At 38.8% G+C, this 21,716-nt stretch overlaps 2 protein-coding genes across 4 annotated transcripts; one reads left to right on the top strand and one right to left on the bottom strand.

Moving 5' to 3' along the window:
- The first annotated feature begins 8,695 nt into the window (after positions 1 to 8,695).
- LOC6562718 (fork head domain transcription factor slp1) lies at positions 8,696 to 10,230 on the top strand. The gene has a single exon (XM_001988449.3). It carries the CDS (start codon positions 8,782 to 8,784, stop codon positions 9,802 to 9,804), a length of 1,023 nt encoding a protein of 340 aa, XP_001988485.1. The 5' UTR covers positions 8,696 to 8,781; the 3' UTR covers positions 9,805 to 10,230.
- Positions 10,231 to 19,965: 9,735 nt separating this feature from the next.
- Positions 19,966 to 21,185, bottom strand: LOC6562719. Of its 3 annotated transcripts, none has more exons than XM_032736356.2 (5): positions 21,115 to 21,185; positions 20,616 to 21,049; positions 20,253 to 20,563; positions 20,094 to 20,171; positions 19,966 to 20,024 (listed from the first exon to the last, which is right to left on the bottom strand). In XM_032736356.2, the coding sequence occupies exons 1-4, from the start codon at positions 21,163 to 21,165 to the stop codon at positions 20,125 to 20,127; spliced, it is 843 nt and encodes a 280-aa protein (XP_032592247.1). In that variant the 5' UTR covers positions 21,166 to 21,185; the 3' UTR covers positions 19,966 to 20,024; positions 20,094 to 20,124. The 3 variants fall into 3 exon arrangements, with proteins under 3 accessions (XP_032592247.1, XP_032592248.1, XP_001988486.2); XM_032736357.1 differs by having other exon boundaries at positions 19,997 to 20,024; positions 20,116 to 20,171; XM_001988450.3 differs by lacking the exons at positions 19,966 to 20,024; positions 20,094 to 20,171 and having other exon boundaries at positions 20,197 to 20,563.
- Between the last annotated feature and the right edge of the window lie 531 nt (positions 21,186 to 21,716).

Below are 21,716 nucleotides of genomic sequence, written 5' to 3'. Positions count from 1 at the left end.
CTTCTTTTCGCTTCTTTGATGATAAATTGAATGTTGGCACACAACACTCAAATGGCTGACACAGTTTTTGATAACATAGGAAATGAACGAGTTATTTTAAGAGACATTAATTATTTTGATGAAACTCCTTCTATATTTAATTACTTTTTTGTTATTCTTTATTTATCCAATTCAATTAAAAACATCTTGAGTTTTATATAAATTCTAACTGATTCGATAATGGAACATTTCGAAAGTCTTTTCAAGTATTTTGTTGTCCCAGAATCAAGTGCATTTCACAGCTTAAACATTATCAGTTACAATGAATGGCAGGATCTCTCAATACCAATACAATCGGATTGCCATGATATCCATGACAAAATCCCATCTGCGGAATTCGGCTAGAAAGAAATCCCCCTACTCACAAAGCGACACTTTAAGCTTTGAAAGACCCGTCAACTATTAGACCAATAAGATACTTTTTCTTTGTTTGTGGATTGGGCATCGCGTGATTTTCGTCTAATCTAGTGATTTGTAGAGAAATTGACAACATTATCGGGCATTAGCAGGCGGCAAAGATGACAACCGCCGCACAGTGGGACTAGGACAGCATAAAGGACATCGAACACGAGATCGATGCATTGTTGCCAACGTGCCGAAAGATGAGACAAAGCTGTTAGCGCAATAAAAGCAAAAATGTCACCTGAAAAATGCAGCCGTTCCCAAAAAAAAAAAAACAAAACAGAAAAAAGACAACAAGACAACAAGAGCGCAAATGGTGGAAAAGGACCTCAAAGAAAAGAAGCCACATTTGCCAGATCGGTTGACTTTGAAGGCATTGTTTTTAGAAAACACGTTATCACATTGTCGGCACAAGAAAGCAGCCGCAAGCCGAACATCTCAATTAAAACGTGGAGGAGAGAAACCAGTTGGCAACTCAACGCAACTCAACGCCTTGAAGTCTCCCTCTCCCCTAATATGCTGCCCTCTCTCCCTCTCTCTCTCTCTCTCTCTCGCTCTATAGAGACATCAAGCTGAGGATCTGGCAATGACTAACGCATATGAAAACCGTATTGTGCACGTTGCGCACCGCAGCGGGTGTCCTTGATTTATGCATTGCTCTCATCCTTGATCCTGGCGCGCCCAGCACACGCAATCAAAAACAAGAAAGCAGAGAATTATGAAGCACACCGAAGATTAAATGCCCTTGAATTAACTTCGAAATATTTCGTCGATTTATATATATTCGTATATGATATATATTACATAAAATACTTCTAATAAAGCACTCTTAGCTGTTGAACTTTGCTAAGATATTCTAGAGAACTATCGTGTATATTTACTATTCTTTATATAGTAGAGTAATCCTAAAGATTTTGATCTATATACTGCCATCATTCAAAATGCGAATCAATGTCAAGTTTTATTCAGATAGATAAGTAAATAGTTTGGATAGACAAACTATGCTTTTATATAAGCAACTTAAGGATTCAAAGTTGTTACACACTGCACAACAAAATTAGCATACCCGCTGCGAGGGCATCAAAAAGACAGACAGAGAGAGACAGAGAGAGAGAGAGAGAGAGAGAGAGAGAAACCAGAGAAATCAATACAATTCAGAACAGCGCGTGCAAAATGTTTGGGCACAGGATCAAAGAGCTATGCAGCGAGGGGGGAAGCAGGGGATATAATATTAAAAACTGGCCCGATCGACGGACTTGATCCATAAGCCAACAACAAACGAGCTCCGCCAAGAACAATAACAACCCAAATAAAGAAGAAGAAGAAGCATAAGCGGATTGTTAGCAACGTTTTCGGGTTTCTGCTTTTTTTTTTTTTTAATAGTCTTAAAGAATTTTCGGTTTTTGGCCTTATTGAAATGAGCAACGTGGCTTGTTATTGTTGTGTGTGTGTAATTGTGTGTGTGTGTGTGTGTGGACGTGTTAACACAGCAATTAACTTTAACAGTCAATTTATGCATCAACAGGATATGGCAGGACAACTGAAGCAACAGCTGCTCCGATTGTTGTATGCAGTAATCAGCAGGTTTTATGAAGATTTACAGAGGCTGCCAAACGGATCAAGGCCAAAACTGTGTTCGATACTGTTTAGCCAAACAAAAGATCATTTGCATAGGCATTGTAAATAAAGATCATTTTTTTGGTGCAAACTATCTGTAAGAAAATGAGAATGAATGATAAAATATATACAAAATGAAAAATCTGTGGAATTAGAGAATGAGTATGAAAAATTGCTAAATTAGTGAAAAATTCAGTTTCTATATTGAAAAGTATTTTGGAAAAGTGTTCTTTAATCATTCTTCAATATTTTTGGAAATGCGAAGCTGAGCTGCATAAGGTCTACTTATTTAGTTTATGATATATTCAAAGTTGTCATTAGTAGTATAAAGATAGCAACTAATGCGAAATAATAATGTCTAAGAATAATAATAAAGAGGTTTTATCTTCTTTTAGTTGTTAAAAAATTGGTTATATTTTAGTAAGAATGAATTAAAGATTGAACTAAAAAATTATATAAGCTAGCTATTGGCTTCTTTTTCTTATAAATTGTACATTTTTTAAATGCCAGACTCGCTTTAAGTAGTTATGTGCGCTATTTGAGGGACAGCAGCTGCATAGCCATGCCTAACTATGTAGTTCGAACTGTAACTGTGACACATAAACCACTCAGTAAAGACTTTATGGCTGCTGGAACAATGCTGGCTAACAACCGCATTAGGGTGGCCCATAAAATGCATAAGCGTTCCAGCCATAAAACTGACAACACCCACTGTAACTGATCTCGCTACCACTGAAAAAGAGAAAAAACCAATAACAAAAAACATTTTGCAGTGCAACATATTGATTAAGTTGTACAAGGATAACATATGCCAGACAGGATGCAGGAGCGAGTTGATCGAATTATAAAGGCAACTGGTTGTTGGTAGTTGGTTGTCGATTTTTCTCGCCGGCTGACTGACTATCTGAGTTAAATTGATTCGTCACACAGATTTCGATACATTAAATGCAATCATTTGACAACAGGACGAAAATATTTTCATCCATTGTGTCCCAACAATGCAGCAAAAACAACAACGCACAAAATGTCGTCTGTTGCTCTGCTCGGGTTCGGTTTCAGTTTAGTGTTCGCTTCTCTCGACTCCCCCCCAAAGCGTAACAAATTCCACTGATGAGGATATATACACGCTGACTCTTTATTCTCTTCGCTCTCTCTCTCTCTCTCTCTCTCTCTCTCTCTCTCTCTCTTTGCTTCCCTTTGTCTATGGGTGACTCTGTGTGCAGGGTATAACGCCTGGGAGCCGGCGATAATTGCTCGTTAGTAGCAAACATTTCCATTACGATCTGCTCCGTACGGAGTAAGATGTCTGCCTGATGATCTGTTAATCTCAGAAATAAATTATATGTGCTTGGCTTGGGACTGCAAATTGTATAAATTTGAAGTCTTAAGGCTTTCACTTTGAGAAATTGAAAAACAGAGCAAAGCTACCTAAAAAGATGGTTCTATATTAAAGATAAAATAGAAAAATTGTTAATTATGATAATGAATAATTATAAGCAATTTTAAATGAGTTGTTGTAGCTTATTGTTTTTACTGATTTACAACCACACTTAAAATATTTTGTTTAGGTAAATTGCGGATTTTTAGTCCTGACAAAAATATCGTTATAAAAATCTGGGTTTCATTTAAAGTATCGTTTGTTGATTAACAGTCTTGGAGCAATCGAGTGTCTTAGTTTAATGTGGTTTCTTAGGTAGATAAGCCTATTTTTTATGATGAAGTTGAAGCTTTTCTTTTTCGCACTCGTGCGTAAGATAAAGTTGGTTAGTTATCGGATTTTCCATATGTTGAAAAACTTAACAAAAATCAACTGCTGAACACATGCAGCTCATGTGGAGTAGCAGTCCAAGTAGCATTTCAACGAGATCAAACGAAGCGAGAAACTACCAAAAACAAAAGCCAAAATGTCGAAAGAAAAAACAACAACAACAACAACAATAATAAAAACAGTGAAATACTTGGACAAGTGGCCTTTGTTTGGAGGCACTTGCTCGACAAATCAAATTTGAGCATGCTACACACATATATATATATATATATTTATATGTATATGAGTATGTTTTAGATGTTGTTTTATGGCATTTGTTTTTGCAGGAACAATTGAGAAAATAAATCGACCGAAAGTCAAGTAGAGACAATGAAGACGTCAGCGCTGTGGGTTATTAGAGAGAGAGGAAGAGAGAGAGAGAGAGAGAGAGAGAGGACGTCTTCATCTTCATCTTAGTCTTCTGCATGCCGCAGTCGGCACAGCACTTTGATATCTAAGACAACTTGACAAAACAATCAAAGCAACGCCAGCAGCACGCACAAACCAACAACCAACAACAACAACAACAACAACAACAACAACAGCACATGCTCAAATGACTGTCGATTAATTTGCGCCATAGTTTACAACTACTGTTATTGTACTTGTTGTACTTGTAGTTGTACTTGTTGTCTTTTTTTGCCCAAAATATTGTGTACGTGTACAACAACAATAGACCGAAGAGTTTGATGAACAAATATTTAGAAGGAAATGCCATGGATAGACCGAAGTTAGAATACCCTTTGCTGCTAGCTAAATTCTGATAATTATTGATAGTTAACTTTCCGAGTGCTAAAATTGAAGTTTATTTAAGGCAATATATAATAAAAAGACCTCAAAAATTGACATTTCGAATTTATACTAGTTCCACTTAATATTAGATATATTTTAAATATAAATAAATCTATATAGTTTGATTTACATCCACATCGTTTTCATTTCATTTTGTTATGTGTATCATTAGGAAGAGTTTCTAAATTTTGAGTAAGTTGCCTTGGGATTATGATATTTATATTATATTATATTTATATTTAAACTACATTATATATTTAACAAACTATTAGGAGTATTAAATGAATATAATTTGTGAACAAGAAGTTATTTCATACAATAAATAGCTCATCCTTCAATCGACAATAAATACAAACTCTATGGCTTCAGGGATGTCAAAAATGACACACTTGACAACAAAATGAGTATACCGTTTGCTAGGGCATGAAGACGCAAGAAGAAGAAGCTGAATAAGGAAAAAGTAGGCAGCGCACTTTGACGCAGTAGTCCAATTGCCGATGATAATGATGCACTCAGTCGGCAAACTTGAAAAGAGCGGAGTGAAAGAAACCAAACCAAACCAAAACCTAAAAGACTCGTCCCCGACGCTCATCGGCTGTGGCGGAGGAGGCTGAGGGATAAATGTAGATTTGAACGCCTCGAATTTTCATTTCTCTTTTGTGGCCAAAGCGGCTTCTCTTTTTTTTTTTTTTGTTGTGTTTTGTTCTTGTTGTTGTTGTTGTTGTTTTTCATCCACAATTTCTTTTCTTTGATTTTTTACTCGGCGTGGGCAGAGTTCAACTAATTGAGTTGGGAATTTTTCGCAAAATGCCATGACCAGCGGTCGTCGGTCTTCAAAAGACTGTGCCGCTGGCTGCCAACTGCAACTGCCACAGAAAAACTGCAGCTAAGCATGTTGCAACCATGACTATTCGACTTTTACCTCCCGAGTCAAACTGTGGGCGATGGCTACTTCTATGTTCTATGTTCTAGTGTATGTGTGTGTGAGTGTGTGTGTGTATTTGTGTGTGTGCATCCTGATCCTGGCGCATTTTGACAGCCGCGACAAAACTAATTGATTTCAAAACAGCATAAAGCCGACAGCATCCTCAAAATGCTCGCCCACACAAGCAAATGCATCAGCTGCAGCCAAAAAAGATCTCACTTTGAAAACTGCATTAGAAGTATTTTTTGCAGTGAAAGACTGTTAATTTGAGATTATTAATACTTTAACTATTTTTTATATCTTACTTTAACAGTCCATTCTTTTTGGTTATGGAAAATATAATTCATTTTTGAATGTAAGTCTCTTAAATTGTATATTAATCCATATATTGTTTCTGACCAATATTTATTTTATTTATTTATTTTATTTAATGATATATAATCAATATTTTAATCTTTTAAGTTGAATATCCTTTCTAACAAAATTTGTATCAGAAAGTGCTGGGATTGAATACTCTTTCATCAGTAAATTGTTAATTCAGGAATATTTTATTATTCTGGACTTATATTTGTCTTAGATAGTTTATCTGGCCTCATTTAAGCTTGAAATTAAACTTTTTATAATATTTTTCTACATTTTTTTCTGTATTTTCGTAACAACAACATCTTGCAAATATTTGAAAAAGTTCTCAACAATATGTCGAACATGAGAGTCCGTTAAATTTCAGTAATCAGCACTTCACAGCACATTTGTACAACCTGTTGAGAATGGGCGACATAGTTGAGATTTGCATGGTTAGTTATCAAGGCGTAACTGTTCGTTGTTTAGTTGGGTCTTTGACTTCGGAGACAGAGTCGGAGATGTGTCACAGTTACTGATTGGTGATCAGCGTTTGCTCCACGCTGACAGGACATGATGTGGCCGCCTGTTGGGTGACATTATGGTTTCATTGCCAGACCACACTTAGGCGATAGCTTCACGCCTGAGTTGCATTTACAATGCATCGAGAGCGGAAGAGACATTGACCAAATTCCACGTAGATATATGCAAACAATATGCATGTCATTTTCAATTAACGCCACAAGATTCGCTCGGGCGGGGGGAGACATTCGTCCCCCTTTCGTTACGCCGCTGGAGTTCATTGAGGCTCATAATTGATCGTAATGTGCGAGGGCCTGTCAACAGTCTTCTTGCCTGTCAACAGCAGGACACACAGAGGACTCTCTCGCTCTCTCTATGTCTGTCTCTGTGTGTCCTCTGATAAAGCAGGACATTTTACATTCGTGTGCCTTTTTGTCCCACTGTGCCTGCGAAATGGAAGAAGCAGAACACAATGCACATGATCGATCGCTGGTGTGTGGGCCAGCCTGGCCAGGACCTTTTTTAATTCGGTATGCATCGCGTGCAAAGATCCTTACCCCTGCAGCAATATATATATATATCTGTATATATATGTGTGTATTTTATCTATCACCCGTTGTCGTCTATAGCCCCGCAAATCTATTTGCTTTATTGATAAATCGCTAGATTTGAATGAATCCTGGTCTTAACTTCTAGGTATATCAGCAGCTTTATGGCCATGCTTTATGACCCGGCTTTTATAGTACAAGTTTACAGCAAGTAGGTAGCTCTTTTCAATTTGTGACATTTCCTGTTCACACATTTTTTGCAGCTTCTAACTTGACAAGCAACAAGTCGCTGAATCTTATCTATTTAATATGAAGATTGCACTTTATTGTTATTATTTTTAGTTATTAATTTATTGGTTTTAATTGTACTAAATATCTCTGAGATATGTTAGGCTAAAATAGTTTTCTATACATGTAAATCTTTATTTAAATCATGAAACACCTTTTTATTAATTTGGAGATGTTGGTTAATCATACAATAAAATACAATAAAATAGTAAAGTGCAGTCCAAGTTTCAAATTTCTTCATTTATTGACTAGCTCATCTAACAATTATATTCTATTGATTTCAATATAAAACTATAATTATGATTATTTTTTTTATCATGCCAATATTCCTGTATTACTTTTATCTCTTTGGATCTTAATTTCTGTCACAATCACAAATATTTATATCTAATCCATGCACTCTTCCAAATACTTAGTTGTGTTGATATTATTACAGTCTCCTCTCTCCAAGCCCTTCTCAAATCTTACAAAAGTCAGAAACTAAAACCAGACTGAGCTTACTTTTAAGTAAGTTTTGTGGCACGGCAAATGTTTACTTGGATCCATGTGGCACATCAGATATGAAACTCAATTTCGAGAATTCTCGAGAAGCGCGCGATTTACAAAATCTGCTGCGAAAGTGAACCAAATCCCTGGCTGGGCATGCTTAACCCTTTAGTTGCAAGCGGGCAGGATTACCTGCCACTTGAGCTCCATTGAGCTGTTGCAAATCAGCGCAAATCAGCCAAAAATTGTTAAGCCAATGTGGATTGTCAAGTAATCCTGGAGAGCGACATCGAAAATCCCAGCAACTGAAACTGAACTAATTGCTCGAGTGGATTAAGCAAATCATATTCCACGAATTTCTTCTATTTTTGATTAAAGCGTTGTTTGCTTCTGTTGCTGTTGTTGTTGCTGTTATTTTGCAGTTTGCACCAATTAACTGGGCAATATGCCACATCAAAACAAGGAGCAAGGGGGAGAGACAGAGAGAGAGAGTGAGAGAGAGCGAGAGAGAGTGATATGAATCAACAGTAAAACGCCTACAAGGGGCGAGTGGCGCACAACCCCTGTTTGGATTGGATGTAATGGATATTTTGACGCCGATGCATGCAAAGGGCTGCAAATAAACATCCACAAGTTCCAAAACACGCGCAACGCCAACAAAAACAAACAGAGACTGTGTATGTGTGTGGATGGCAAGTGGAACAAAATGGTCAAATGCCAAACCCGTTTCGAGCGAGAGGCGGAGTCTCTATGCGAGCTGCCTGCGTCTACCTAAACGAACGAGTCATGCTCGCTCTCTCGCTCTCTCTCACTCGCTCGCTCGCTCTCTCGCAATGGGGGTTAGTTGCCGTTGTGTGCGTGCGTATGCGCTCTCAGCAGTGAGACGCTGCGTATAAATAGCTCGCCTCGTTACTGTGGAGAGTCAGTATTGAGTTACGCTTCGCAACGTGCACAGCTATAACAGTTATTCAGTCGTGTATCTGTTTCAATTCAATTTAAAAAAAAGACTTGCAAAAATGGTGAAAAGTGTCTGCGAAATGGAATTCAAAAGCAATTTCTCCATCGATGCCATCTTGGCAAAGAAACCAACAGCGCCCGCCATCAAGCATGAACCACAAATCAATCACCCCTATCCATATCCATATGCCAACAACTCGGATGGTGAACTATCTGCATCCGAAGATTTCGATAGTCCGTCGAGAACGAGTACGCCGATGAGCAGCGCTGCTGAATCGCTATCGTCGCAGCACAACGATAAACTGGATGTGGAGGAATTCGACGACGAGGACATTGAGTTGGATGAGGAGGACAGCGATGCAAGTGAGCAGTGCAACAGCAACAATCCCAGCAAGAAACAGAAGATCAACAGCGCCGGCAGCAATGATACCAAAAAGCCACCGTACAGCTACAACGCCCTCATCATGATGGCCATCCAGGACAGTGCCGAACAGAGATTGACCCTAAATGGCATCTATCAGTATCTGATCAATCGCTTCCCCTACTTCAAGGCGAACAAGCGCGGCTGGCAGAACTCCATTCGCCACAATCTGAGTTTGAACAAATGCTTTACGAAGATTCCGCGCAGCTATGATGATCCCGGCAAGGGCAACTACTGGATTCTGGACCCCTCGGCGGAGGAGGTGTTCATTGGTGAGACGACGGGCAAGTTGCGCCGTAAAAATCCCGGCGCCAGTCGCACTCGTCTCGCCGCCTATCGTCAGGCCATCTTCAATCCGATGCTTGCCGCCGGTGGCTATGGTGCACCACCTCCAGGTGCTGGTTATGGTTATCCGGGCATGCCATTTGTTGCCGCCGCTGCTCTGTATCAGCGCATGAATCCTGCTGCCTATCAGGCTGCGGCTGCTGCAGCTGCTGCCATGGCTGGCTATGGCCAGCCACAGATGCAGTATCAGGCGGCAGCAGCACCACCCGGCGGTGCACATCCGCAGCTCCAGGCGGCTAGTTATCCTGGTGGTGCGCACATGAATGCGGAATTGTTCCAGCGCATGCAGTTCTTTGGCAAGTTTCCGGCCAGTTAAGCGCCTCCGAAGGCGTTCGCCACGCCCAGCGTTTTGGTTTTGATGGGACAAGGCTTTGGTTGAGCCGCCACCGCCCCCGCCACAAGGAGTCGCCGCACAAGGAGCCGCGCACAAGAAACCCAACCCCCACTTTTGACTTCTAAATGTTGCATTTAGTAAAAACAAAAAAAAAAAAATCACAAAAAAAAAAAAATCGAATGCCGCCTCCGGCCTGGAAAGCCGGTTAGCTTTTGGCTCCTGGCTAGGATTTGGGCAGCTGCAGCAGCACTCCAGGCAAATACATACAACATGCAGCTGCCACCTGTCTCCGGCCTCGCGTCGCCTCGCATCCCAGAAAGGCGGCTTGTAGTTTGGCTACTTTTGCAAATATGTACATAAATTTATCAGACACCAATTATTATACGAATAAAAAACACATTTCAAATGAAAAACAAATATTTATGTATTTTTTTCTATCTTAGTTAATTATTAATATTTTTCTTATTTTTAACTATTTAAAATTCGAGCTATTTTGAATTATTTTTCTTAGAACGGATTGTAGCTATTTCTAGCCAAATTTATTTAACATTTAGCTGCTTTTCAATTCTGACTTTGGCTTCTTTGGCTCTTTTTCTTGGGCTATTAGCAACCTTCTTTTTTCAGCTTCTTTTAACTGCCTGATGACTTAATTAGGCGGCAAACATGAACATTTGTTTGAAGAAAGAAAAGGGCGATCGTCTCCATTGTTGTTGTTATTAGTTGTGTTGCTTGTTGTTGTTGCTTGTTGTTTGCTGTGATGTTGTCTCAATTTCTCTGGCTCTTTACATGCCCAGTGACAACTCCAGCTGTGCCCCGCGCCGCAGGCAGGTAACCCAACTGTGTGATCCCTGCTCGGTCTCCGACTCGGACTCCTTGCCGGGGTCCAGTTCCAGCCAGGCCATTGTCTGAGCAGCACACTTCTATTTGCCTACACATGTATGTGTGTGTGTGTGCGTAAATACAGCAATTTTTCTTAACTTTTGTTATACAATTTTTCAACTAATATGCTTTGGGTAAAAGTGAAAGATGAGAACCCTAGAAAAAAAGGGCACCGACAAGTCCGAAAGATCACACTTAGAAAAAAGAATATGCACTGGAATTTAGAAAATAGCTTGACTCATTTTTCAGCAAGTGAAAACACAGAATTATCATTTTTAAATCAACTTTTGATTAACTTATAAATATTTGTTATAAATTTCAGGTCTTAAAATCTGCTTCTATATTTTATAAAGAAAGCTTGGAAGACTTTCTTTACTTTTTGGAAATATGTGAATTAGAAATATTCTGTATTTCCAAAAAGTATAAGCTAATAATAAATGTTTATTTATATAAAACTTCTAGTTAATATATTTTGTTGAGTGTAGGGTCACTTTTTTCTCTATCAGAGGCGTTGTTGAAAATTTTTCAAACTGTTTTGTGTGTTCGGAACCTAATGTTGATGTCTTCATTTTGGTATATATTTGAAAATGTGGAGGTGCCGGCAGTTGCTTTGATCTTAAGTGCGCATTTGAGTGAAACATGTGAGAAAAACGGAGCATCAACATCCTCAACATCATAATGATCATCATTCTCATCGTTTCCATCGGTGGCATCAACAAGTTCTTCTTTTTGTTAACTCCCCCGTCCCCCCAGCATAACAAGACCTGCTCATATCATAAATACAGCGCTTTTCTCTCTTTCTTCCTCTCGATCGCTCTCCTTCTCCTCCTCCGACATCGATTTGTAAACGAAAATGATAATTAATATCATCGTTAGTTCTGATGGGGAAAAACGACATGAGTGAACGACGGGATCGGTAGCAATTATCATACTCGTATTTTCATCTCTTTTCCATTTTACCCATTTTCAATAATTGTAAATTATTGTCCGTCTGTTTTTCTGTTTCTTTTTCTTTTTTTTTTTTGTTGGGTGTTGTATTGTTGTGTTTTGGTGTTGGTAAATCATGTTATCGAAACGATTAGCTGGCAGTTTTATAGGGTGCCAAGCAGCATTAGAAATAGTTGGGGGGGAAGAGGAGGAGGAGGTGCAACCGTAGCGGAGGGATTAAGTGGATCAGTTGTGTAATGCTTAAAGTCGGAAGTTAACTTGACAGCTTATGATGTGTGAACCTTAGGATTCTCAAAAGGTTCAAGCTTAAATAACGATTTTTGGATTACTTGTGATCAGGAAACTTGGGAATTTTAAAATAGTTGTAATAGATGCTGTTCCTTTTTAAAAACTAAACTCAATAAAATATAGAATAAGAAATAGATGTAGAAATAAGTTTCTGTTTTTATTTACCTCGGCAATACCTCGGCAAACAGTTCAATATATTTTAGAGGAGTTTATTATTCGTCACTTCACACATGAGTTTCAATGAATTATAAACATATGTATCATTAAATATACTTCTTTCTATTCTCATTAAACTATCATATTCTTTTTTTATTCAATTCCATAATCGGGCAGATCTCTCTTATAATTTTGAAATATATACTTTCTCTGATTTTTTTAGCCTTTATTTCTTATAGCAACGATTATTTTATAACTGAATATATTCAATTGACAATTACATTTTCCGATTTCGTATGATAGTTTTTGTTTTAAGTTGCTGATCCTTTCTCGCATAGCTTACATTAACCATTTGTTTGTCTTAAGCCAATCCTTTGCTCATTTGAGCTTGTTACTTGTTTTCCCTGCCAGTTGGCCAGTTGTATGGTGTGATATGTGTGGATATTTGGGGTTTAAGTGCGGCTTAAGCAATTGCAAGAGTTAAATCGGGTTGCGGGCCCACACATAAATTCCATATGCTATCCAATATTTTGCATATACAAACTATGCTTAGCCGGCGACTTAAGATACTGAAACTTTGTGTGTGATTAAACAAAAGGCTTTCCCGTTGGATGGGAATTGCAATGGGATGAGTATGGATATATGGAGTACGGTGACGGGTCATTGTTTGATTGGGTTTCTGGTGCTGGTCTCTGGTAGTTGCCCAGCTTAAGTAGCTGCTTGTTATTGAAATAGTTTGTGGATGAGCGCATTATATACTTAACACATTTTCCACAATTTATCCAGGGCACGGGATTTGCTGAATTGGAATGCGGCTTGAATTTAGCAATCCACTTACCTAAGCCCAAGGAACAGCCTTAAGGATCTAAGTCGCTAAAGCAGTTTGCTCTCTAAGACGGCTGCGGGTTGATTGTGTTGATTGTGTCGATTGTTTGAGGCTCGAGGCTCGCATTGTCGAATTATTGGATCGTATACATAGGGATTTGCTTAACTGTATCACCGACTCAATGTCTCGGACTCGGACTCGGACTCGCACTCAGACTGAGTAGCACGCGTAGAGTAGTTGTTGCTCCTTAACCAGTTTGCGAATTGGCTTAAGTGCTCGACATGCAATTTACAAAGATAACAAGCAGCGAGAGGCGGCCGAGGAACGGATCTGGCTTACTTATCTTATTACCCGGGTTAAGTGCAGGGATTACGCTGTCGAAAGAGCAGCAGTAGAAGCAGCAGCAGCAGCAGCAGAAGCAGCAGCAGCAGAAGCAGCCAGGACACAGACACAAAAGCCAGTCCTGGCGAGAGTCCAGATGCACAAGCTGATTACCTTCTACTTACCTTCCACGGCACAGCATGCTGCATGCAACGTGTGCCGTTTGTTACACTTTTTGCTACATTTAGTCTGCCCCAGGATGAGAAACAAAAAAAGAGGACACACACACACACAGAAGGCTTGCCTACTGTAATCTAAGCCCAGTTTCATTAATGATTCAAGCCCATCGTCGGGGGTTCTGAGACTATCTCTTCTCTCTTTCTGTTTTACTTGTGGCATAAATATTTTATACACATATTGTATATAGATCGGATAGTTGGTCGTTGCTTTGTCTGCCGGTTTAACCCAAACGCGTTTTGGTCTTAGTCGCTTTTGTGTTTCGCAAGGATTGAGTTCTTGAGGTGCTCTGCTCTGCACATAGATTGTTGGATAGGCAGTTGCCACATTGGCATTAGTTTTTAACAATTGCACTTAACATAGACTAGACTAGACCAGTTTGTTATGCTATAGTTTGGTAGACGTGTTGAAAAGAAACCGTAATGTGTTAGGTAGTTGGGAGAGGGGAATACAAAAACAAGTATTTTAAACATATTTTTCCATATTAACTGATAAACATAGCTGAAGAAATCTGAAAGAAATCTACATTTTTTAAAGTTAAAATGGGGATATGGATTAATAGCATATAATAACTAAAGATCAGGCAGCAACTTTAAGTATATAATTTACTCTGTTGAAAAAAATGTAGTTAAAAGCCTAAAATTCAAATTAGTTCTTACATCTACTTAAATAGGAATAAATTATTATTGTGTAATGCTTTTAACTTAAACTAAAAATCACCCACATTTAACTTATTTTTATAATTTATATTCTTATATTTATATAATGCGGATATAGGTTTATTTATATACCCTTACAGTTGCTCAATATCAATATTAATATAAACATTTGACAACCTGTCAAAGCATTTAAGCATTTAATTTGTTCAAGGCTGTTTTACAGTAGTCAAGCGACACATAATTATAATTATTGATTTATGTCTGCTGGGGCGACCTACTTGCCAGACACTAAGTAGTTGAATTACGTGATTAGATTTGCCGAGACTATTGATCGACAGCCGTAGTTACAGATTGAAGCCTTGCAAACGTCTTTGCACGGCTGTGTCACCTATGTATGTAGATCCACTTACCATTCCCCCCTGGCCTCACTCTTCCCGTCTATGGTCATGGCTGTCTCCATTCGAGGCGACCACACAGTGACCACAAAATGTGTTTTTAATTGAATGCGATGTGTGGCGGCTGCCCAGTTTGGTCATAGCTAAAAGCAATGGTTCAGATGAGGGCAATACATTCAAATGTTTATTAATAAAATAATTGTTAACCTATGGGCGCACAAATACTAATCAAATAATGGCAATACAAACAGTAGCAGCAGCAACAACACCAATGGAAACCTCATGAAATTGTTGCTGCCCAGCGATGAAAATATTTGAAAAATATTTAAGCGACACACAACAAAAACCGCCAGCATGTGGGTTGTTTTGCCACTGCACTGCGTACACTCAGAAAAATGGAGAGTAGATATTTCTATCACACACTAAACTGTATACCCAGAAATTACAGAAGAGTCTTTGGAATAAAAATCTATTTACAATTGTGATTTTTCTTAGGTATAAAAAAATCTTGATTGATATATAAGGTTTCTTAGGAATAAAATAATAATACTTAAATTTAATAATGTATTTCATAAATATTTTCTTAAGGAGATTTTACACTAAGAACAAAAATTGTCTAGATGCAAGAGTAATTTGCAATTTATAAAGAAAATACATTTTGTAGTATTGACGCGTCAGTTTTTTGAGTGTAGTTTGGTAGGTGGATAGTATAGTCTATGCGACGGACGAGAGTTGCTCTTTAATTAGTTTCTTTCATTATCTTGGCCTCTCTGTTGACCCGAATTTCAATTAAGTTAATTTACGCGCCACACATCGAGGGCAGCATCAGGGGGCAGGCAGCATCAGTCTGAACTGGGACTCGCACTCGGACTCGGACTCTGACACTGGGTGCGACCTCTCAACGGAACCAATTCAGAATAATAATAAATACACACACATATATGACGGACTGTGCGATATGAATGAATCGTAGAAATTTAGCTCTGCTGGCCAATTGTTAGCGTAGAATATATATATATATATATAATTCTGAGATGAGACAGGCCACAATAAAGAAATACAACTGCAAATACGCGCACAATTAAAAGAAATTATGAATGAGTAAGAATAATGAATGCACTTGAAGTACAAAAAAGATGATGATGACTGGACCCGCTCGCCCAGTTCAAATCGTTGATTGACTAACCCCAAAACGGAAGTGAGTTCAGTCGGGTCTTGACAACCAAGACTTGGGCAAATATGCATGACAACTTGGCATCTGAACTCTGTAGTGGGACATCTCGAGCATGTTTGCAGATGTTGCACTTACCAGTTGCGAGTCTCAAGTGTGCCACACACGATTTTTAATAAATGTCCAATCTTGGTTCTTGGGTTCCTATCACAAAATTATTCCATAAATTCATTGAGTAAGTTAACATATCTTAAGTACTTATTGCCTCTGTGATTGGAAAATATCTCCTTTGTTATGTATTCTTTAGATTTATAATGCATAATACAATCTTTATAATCTATGAACTTCAGATTTTTTATAACTTTTCAACTTGCATTTACTTTAATATAATTTGACATCAGTTTTCGTTAAGTGATAACAGTTGATTTGAGTTCTTGTTGTAGTTTTAATAAAATATTATAAAAAACTCCAATGGAGTCCTTCCAGTATCAACTTTTCCTTTCCTTTTTCCTTTTTTTTTGCTGTAACTTAAATACTGGTAACTAATTGCATTTTAGCGACTTGCCATTGTCCCCATCCAATTGCTCTTTGGTAACCCCACTTCCTTTGGCAGATCTTAAAGATAGATAGAGCCCATGTCAGTTGACAGATTTCACACTGATATCGGACTGGCGGAGAGAAGCAGTCAGCTAAGCAACCATTGACTGCCAACACATTGGACAAATTAAGCCGGGTTAAGGGGCCAACACAGAGCTGGACCTCAATTAAATTGATTTGGATCAGCGCGATGGTTTGGTGGAACCAAAAGTGACCAGCCACCAGCATAATCAAGCAAACACACACACACTTCTCTAACTTGCTGTCTCTCTCCTTCTCTCTCTCTCCCTCTCTCTTTCTCTCTCTCGCTCTCTCGCTCTCTTTGTTGTCCGATTATGTAGCAATAAATCCGCAAATGAACCCGCAGCAGTTCCAGTTCAAGTTGTGGAATCGGAATTGGAAGCGTGGCCACTGACTTTTAAGTTGAGCCACATTAGCAGCAGCCTTGTTATACCCTGTAATCATTTGAAATTGCTAACAAGGGTTGTTGTGAAGTTGGGCGTGTTTTTGCAACAGGATGTTATCTTTGATTTTATGTAAGATTTGTATTTGGCTAATAAGCTTAAATTAATGGACTTTTTTTTATATAATAAATGTTTGCTGCTCCTCCTAAAAATAGAGGAGCTCGAATTTGAAATTTGTATATAGCTTACAAAGATTGAACATATTTCACTATTATATACCCTTATCAAAAGAAGAAGGAAGGTATAAATTGTAATTAAACACAGAACTACTTTTCAGAATGTGGAGCAGAGTGATTAAAAGAGTAATACGATGCAAACATCAAGTGTATTTTGTTTTAAGATACCCTTAGCAGTTCCTAAATGATAAAGCTTTGTATTTGAATAGAAAACACATAAATTCTCTGAAGTAGAAGTGTCAATAGAAGTTAGCTGTTTTACCCAAAACTGAACTAAGCAAAAATAGAAAAGTTCATATTTAAAAACAGAGTTTTTCTACAAGTAGATAGATCTCATGCATTGGCTGGTTACAGGGTATCTGCTAGTCAACTAAGGCAATGTTTAGTTGTAGTTGTTGTTGTTGCTGATGTTGCGCTTTATTTGTGCTCGTTGTTGCTGTTAATTGTTACGCAGTTCATTAACACACACCACACACACCACACACACCGCACACACAAATCATGCTTGCCCCTTTAAGTTGCCACCCTCGCGTGGCACACGCGACCAGTTCCCAGTTACCAGTTGCCCCTTTCCCTTCCCATTCTCCCAGCTCCCTTTCGCATTTCCCTTTCCCATCAGCAGCAGCAGCAACAGCAGCAGCAGCAGCAGCAACATCAGCTAACGATGACATCTAAGCGGTTGACGCTAACGATGTTGTTGCTTGTAGTTGTTGTTGTTGTTGTTGCGTGTAGTTGTTGTTGTTGTTGTTGTTGTTGCTTGTAGTTGTTGTTGTTGTGGCTGTCGGTGTTGGTGTTGGCGCTGCGTGAGTTTTGGCAGTGTTTCTTTTCGTTAAATGCGTGTAAATCAGTTTATAACACATTGTCAACAATTATCAAGTGTTGGGCAAAAAGGGGTGCCTTACATTTGGCTGTGTGTGCGTGTGTATCTATGTGTGTGTGTTGTGGGGTGTCGGTAAAGCTGCCTTTTTTTAAGAGACTACATTCAACTGGAGTAGATGTGCTGATTGATCAGCCAAGTTAGATGATTTTGTAAGAATTGTTCATAATAATTCTAGTTATTTTATAAACATTATGTGTGTTGTATTAATTTGATTGAGTCAAATCTAAAACGATTAATTAAAGTTGGCTTTCAATAAAATAAATAAATAAATAATAAGATTAAAAAAGAAATTTTTATTCTTTTTGCACAGATTTCTATCTGTCTCCACATCAAAAGTGAACCAAATTTAATTTATGATTTGACTACTGGAATAAAACTGCATTTTAATTGAAATATTTGTTTTTCACTCTAATTGCAGCTTTTTTATTTTGTTAGGGTATTCAGCGGGCAACCAAGCAATGCCATTGCTGGCCTCTAAGCTCAGTTTGTGCTGCCGTTAACCACCCGTTGTTAACCATACGCCAGGTCACACCCAAAATGTGAACACCCAAACCCCTGTTGCACCCTTAGCCTTAACCATGCCTCCCCCAACAGCTGCCCCCCCTCCCCTCCAGCAATTGTACTTGTAGCACACTCGTTTGGCTGTTTATTTGCACAACGAAACATACGATAATAACAACAATAAAAAGTGGCAGGAGGAGGGTAAGAGATGCCAGTGTCCAGGAGCTGTCCTGTGTTGTCCTGCGTCGAATGGAAAAGCTGCTGCGCGTGATTTCAACAAAATTTGGCCAATTTGTCAGTCCATAATAGGGAAGAGGGATGCGGGGGAGCAACCCCATACGGGGAGCTGCCCCATAGTAACCAGGACATAAAGTAATTGTAACTGTAACTGTAACAGTTCTTAACTGTTCGCAACGGAATACGCTAAATGAAATCAGATGTCAGGGCAGCGGCGAAGAGAGAAAAAAGAGGTTTAACCTAAACCTTAACCTTAACCCGTTGACCCTTAACCCTTTGGCTTTAATCGAGACAAATCCCGCGTGCTGATGTTGGAAAATATTTGTGTGGCTAAGCGACGGCGATTAGGCTGAAAAATACGACTCCAAAAACTGCGACACGGTCTTCAAGTCCCACGAAATATCAGATTAATACGCGCTAAGCTAAGTCCGCAAATCCCCAGAGAGAAAGAGAGAAAGAGCGAAAGAGAGAGGGAGAGAGAGAGAGAGAAACAAGATCTAATCCTTGCTTAACTCTTTCGGCGTGGCCAAAGGACGAGGCTGAGATCCTGGGCGTAGGTAAGATCAATTTGCAACAAATTTTTGGCTACTGTGCTGAGTCTCAAAGTGCTCAATATGTAAATAGACAATATAAACAACGGAAGCGCACAATGCCTCATCTCTGTGTGTGTGTGTGTGTCTATCTCGATGTGTGTGTGAACGGATACTTAACCCGTTGGCCAGCTCCCTTTAGGTAGTCAATCCGCCCGCGCTTAGGTAGCCGCGCCAGCCTCTGTTTGCATGCATCGCACTGATCCGTTGGACAAACAAGCTAATCCTGCGGTTAAACTGCCATTGAGTTGATCAAAATAAATGCGAGGACCCGTCAACAGCTACCCGGAAGGACATCGCGATCCGGCAATCTGCAGTGGGCGTACCAACTTTACCGACCGAGACGCGAACGGGTTGAGAACGGGCTAAGCAAGGCCATACAGCCATAGAGCCTTAGAGCCTTAGAGCCGTGCCCAAAAGGGTTAACAAGGCGGCTGCTCAATGCTCACGGATTTATTTCGTCGGCTCAAATATCAAATATCGACACAAAACCAACAAAACTAAATGCCAGCTATAAATCTGGCTGATTAGTAAAGTACTCTCGCCCCCTTCGAAAGTACGCTGCCCAAATACTCTCAAATATTGATTCTCTGTGCCATTTTGTGCTCTGCTCGCGTTGGTTTATCATATTTGATTTGCAGCTCTCAAGTATTTCAGAACTTTATAGGTTTTATCAATGAAAAATTATCTCTTTTTTTGATTTATTGTTTGTCGCGTCATTTTATGACTTACAGTTTCCGGATTGAATAAAATTAAGGTTTAAATTTAATTAAATTGCATTTAAACTAAGAATCAACAAGTAAACATTTTTTATATATTTTATTTATATGGTTTATATAAAAATACACTTAAACTGCATATCCTGGATGCTGGATTTCTGTGAATGATTTATAAATATTATTATAGATGCCTGTTTCGATAGAAATATCCTTAAAAACTGACTCACATAGAATTTTTGAGAAACTCACCGATTTCAATCAAATATTTTTGTACTTTTCATGCTGGATTTTCGAAGGTGTTCTCCCTACATGCAAATAAAATAAATTAAGTTAAAATTGCTGCCCAGCATTTATTTCTGCCAACAAACAGATATGTGACTAATGACCTTTTGGGTATCTGTCCACGTAAATATTCTTTCTGTAAGCCATTTGATGCAGCGGATACTTGGGAATTAGATACTCCAGTCTCTGGTGTCGTCGCAGAGCGCACTCCATATACTGACGCCATTGGACAAATTTGGGAGTGTGGCATTCCTCGCTGTTGCCCAGGCTAAAGATCTGATGTCTGAGACTTGTCCAAATTGGCCGATGTGGACGGACACCGTCGTACATCATTTTCTTCAGCCATGCCTTCTCCTTGGGCACATTGTAGATGGTACTGCGACCAATGCACACCGTATCCACATCGCCGGTATATCTGATTTGTACGATGATTTTTAGCACATGTTTGGCTTAAACTAAGTACGTACTTTGGAAAGTAATTGACTTGGGCCTCATTGTCGATCACCATGCGATTAAGGGTCATCCGTCCACCGACATTGAAGCGTGTATCTTGCCACATATTGCCATGGGTTCGGCCCCAAGCGTACTCCCAGTCTCCATTTTGTTTTGTCTTGAATTGCGGCAGGGATATTGTTAGTTCTTTGACATTATTTTCATTATTTTCATCATTTTTTTTATTCTTTTCCTTCTTAATATTAATTTTATCCTCATTTTGATTTATTTGCTCATCTTCGTTCTTGTCGAGAAAGTTTAGTCTGTCTCTTATGTCTACACGGGTAGGTTTTCTGCGCATTGGAAATAGCTGCAATTTCTGTTTCCATCTGTTTAACGGATTTTCAGCTAACGCAATTGACTCGTTTACCATGGTTGGCACAGCTTCAGACACTTCTAGCGTTATTAACTGAAAATTAAGTTATGAATATTACAGAGTGCCAGCACTTAGAATATAATATTATTGCGACCTACAAAAATCAATTGGCCGATGGCCAAAAATATCATCGAATTTTTTATAAGCATTTCAAAAACTTTTACTAGGATTTCGTCTGACTTACATTGAAAATTTTTTTGATTCGAATATCGATTGACAACTGACTGAAGTGTGAAAAAGAGCTGAATTTGAAAGAGGGGTTTATTAGATACCGCCAAGAATTATATTTATCATAGTTTATTTCACACTCTCAGAAATCTTGGTTGAGTGTAAAAGTGTAAATTCTCAATAGTAGCCGAAAACTATGCACCAAAAATATACACCCTACGCGCGTAATATGCAAAACAGGGTATACAATTATCAGCTTACCAAACTGTTACGCAAGTAACCAAAACAATTACAAAACAATGGTAATCATAAATATGGTGTGTGTGCACATATTCAATTGAAAAACGAGTACACACACAACACACACACAATACACACGCAGCTGCCTATTTTGTGAAGACCAGCAATTAAAATGCCGTTGCAAGCGCCATTTTGTTTTGACCTGCGGCCCCCATTGAGCGCAGAGAGTGAGAAACAAAGAGTTAGAGTGGGAGAGCATGCATGCATTGGTGTGTGTGTGTGTGTGTGTGAG

This window comes from Drosophila grimshawi, unplaced genomic scaffold (assembly GCF_018153295.1).
Source record: "Drosophila grimshawi isolate 15287-2541.00 unplaced genomic scaffold, ASM1815329v1 contig_1377, whole genome shotgun sequence".
Classification (NCBI taxonomy): Eukaryota; Metazoa; Arthropoda; class Insecta; order Diptera; family Drosophilidae; genus Drosophila; species Drosophila grimshawi.
This window is presented reverse-complemented; position numbering and strand designations above follow the sequence as displayed.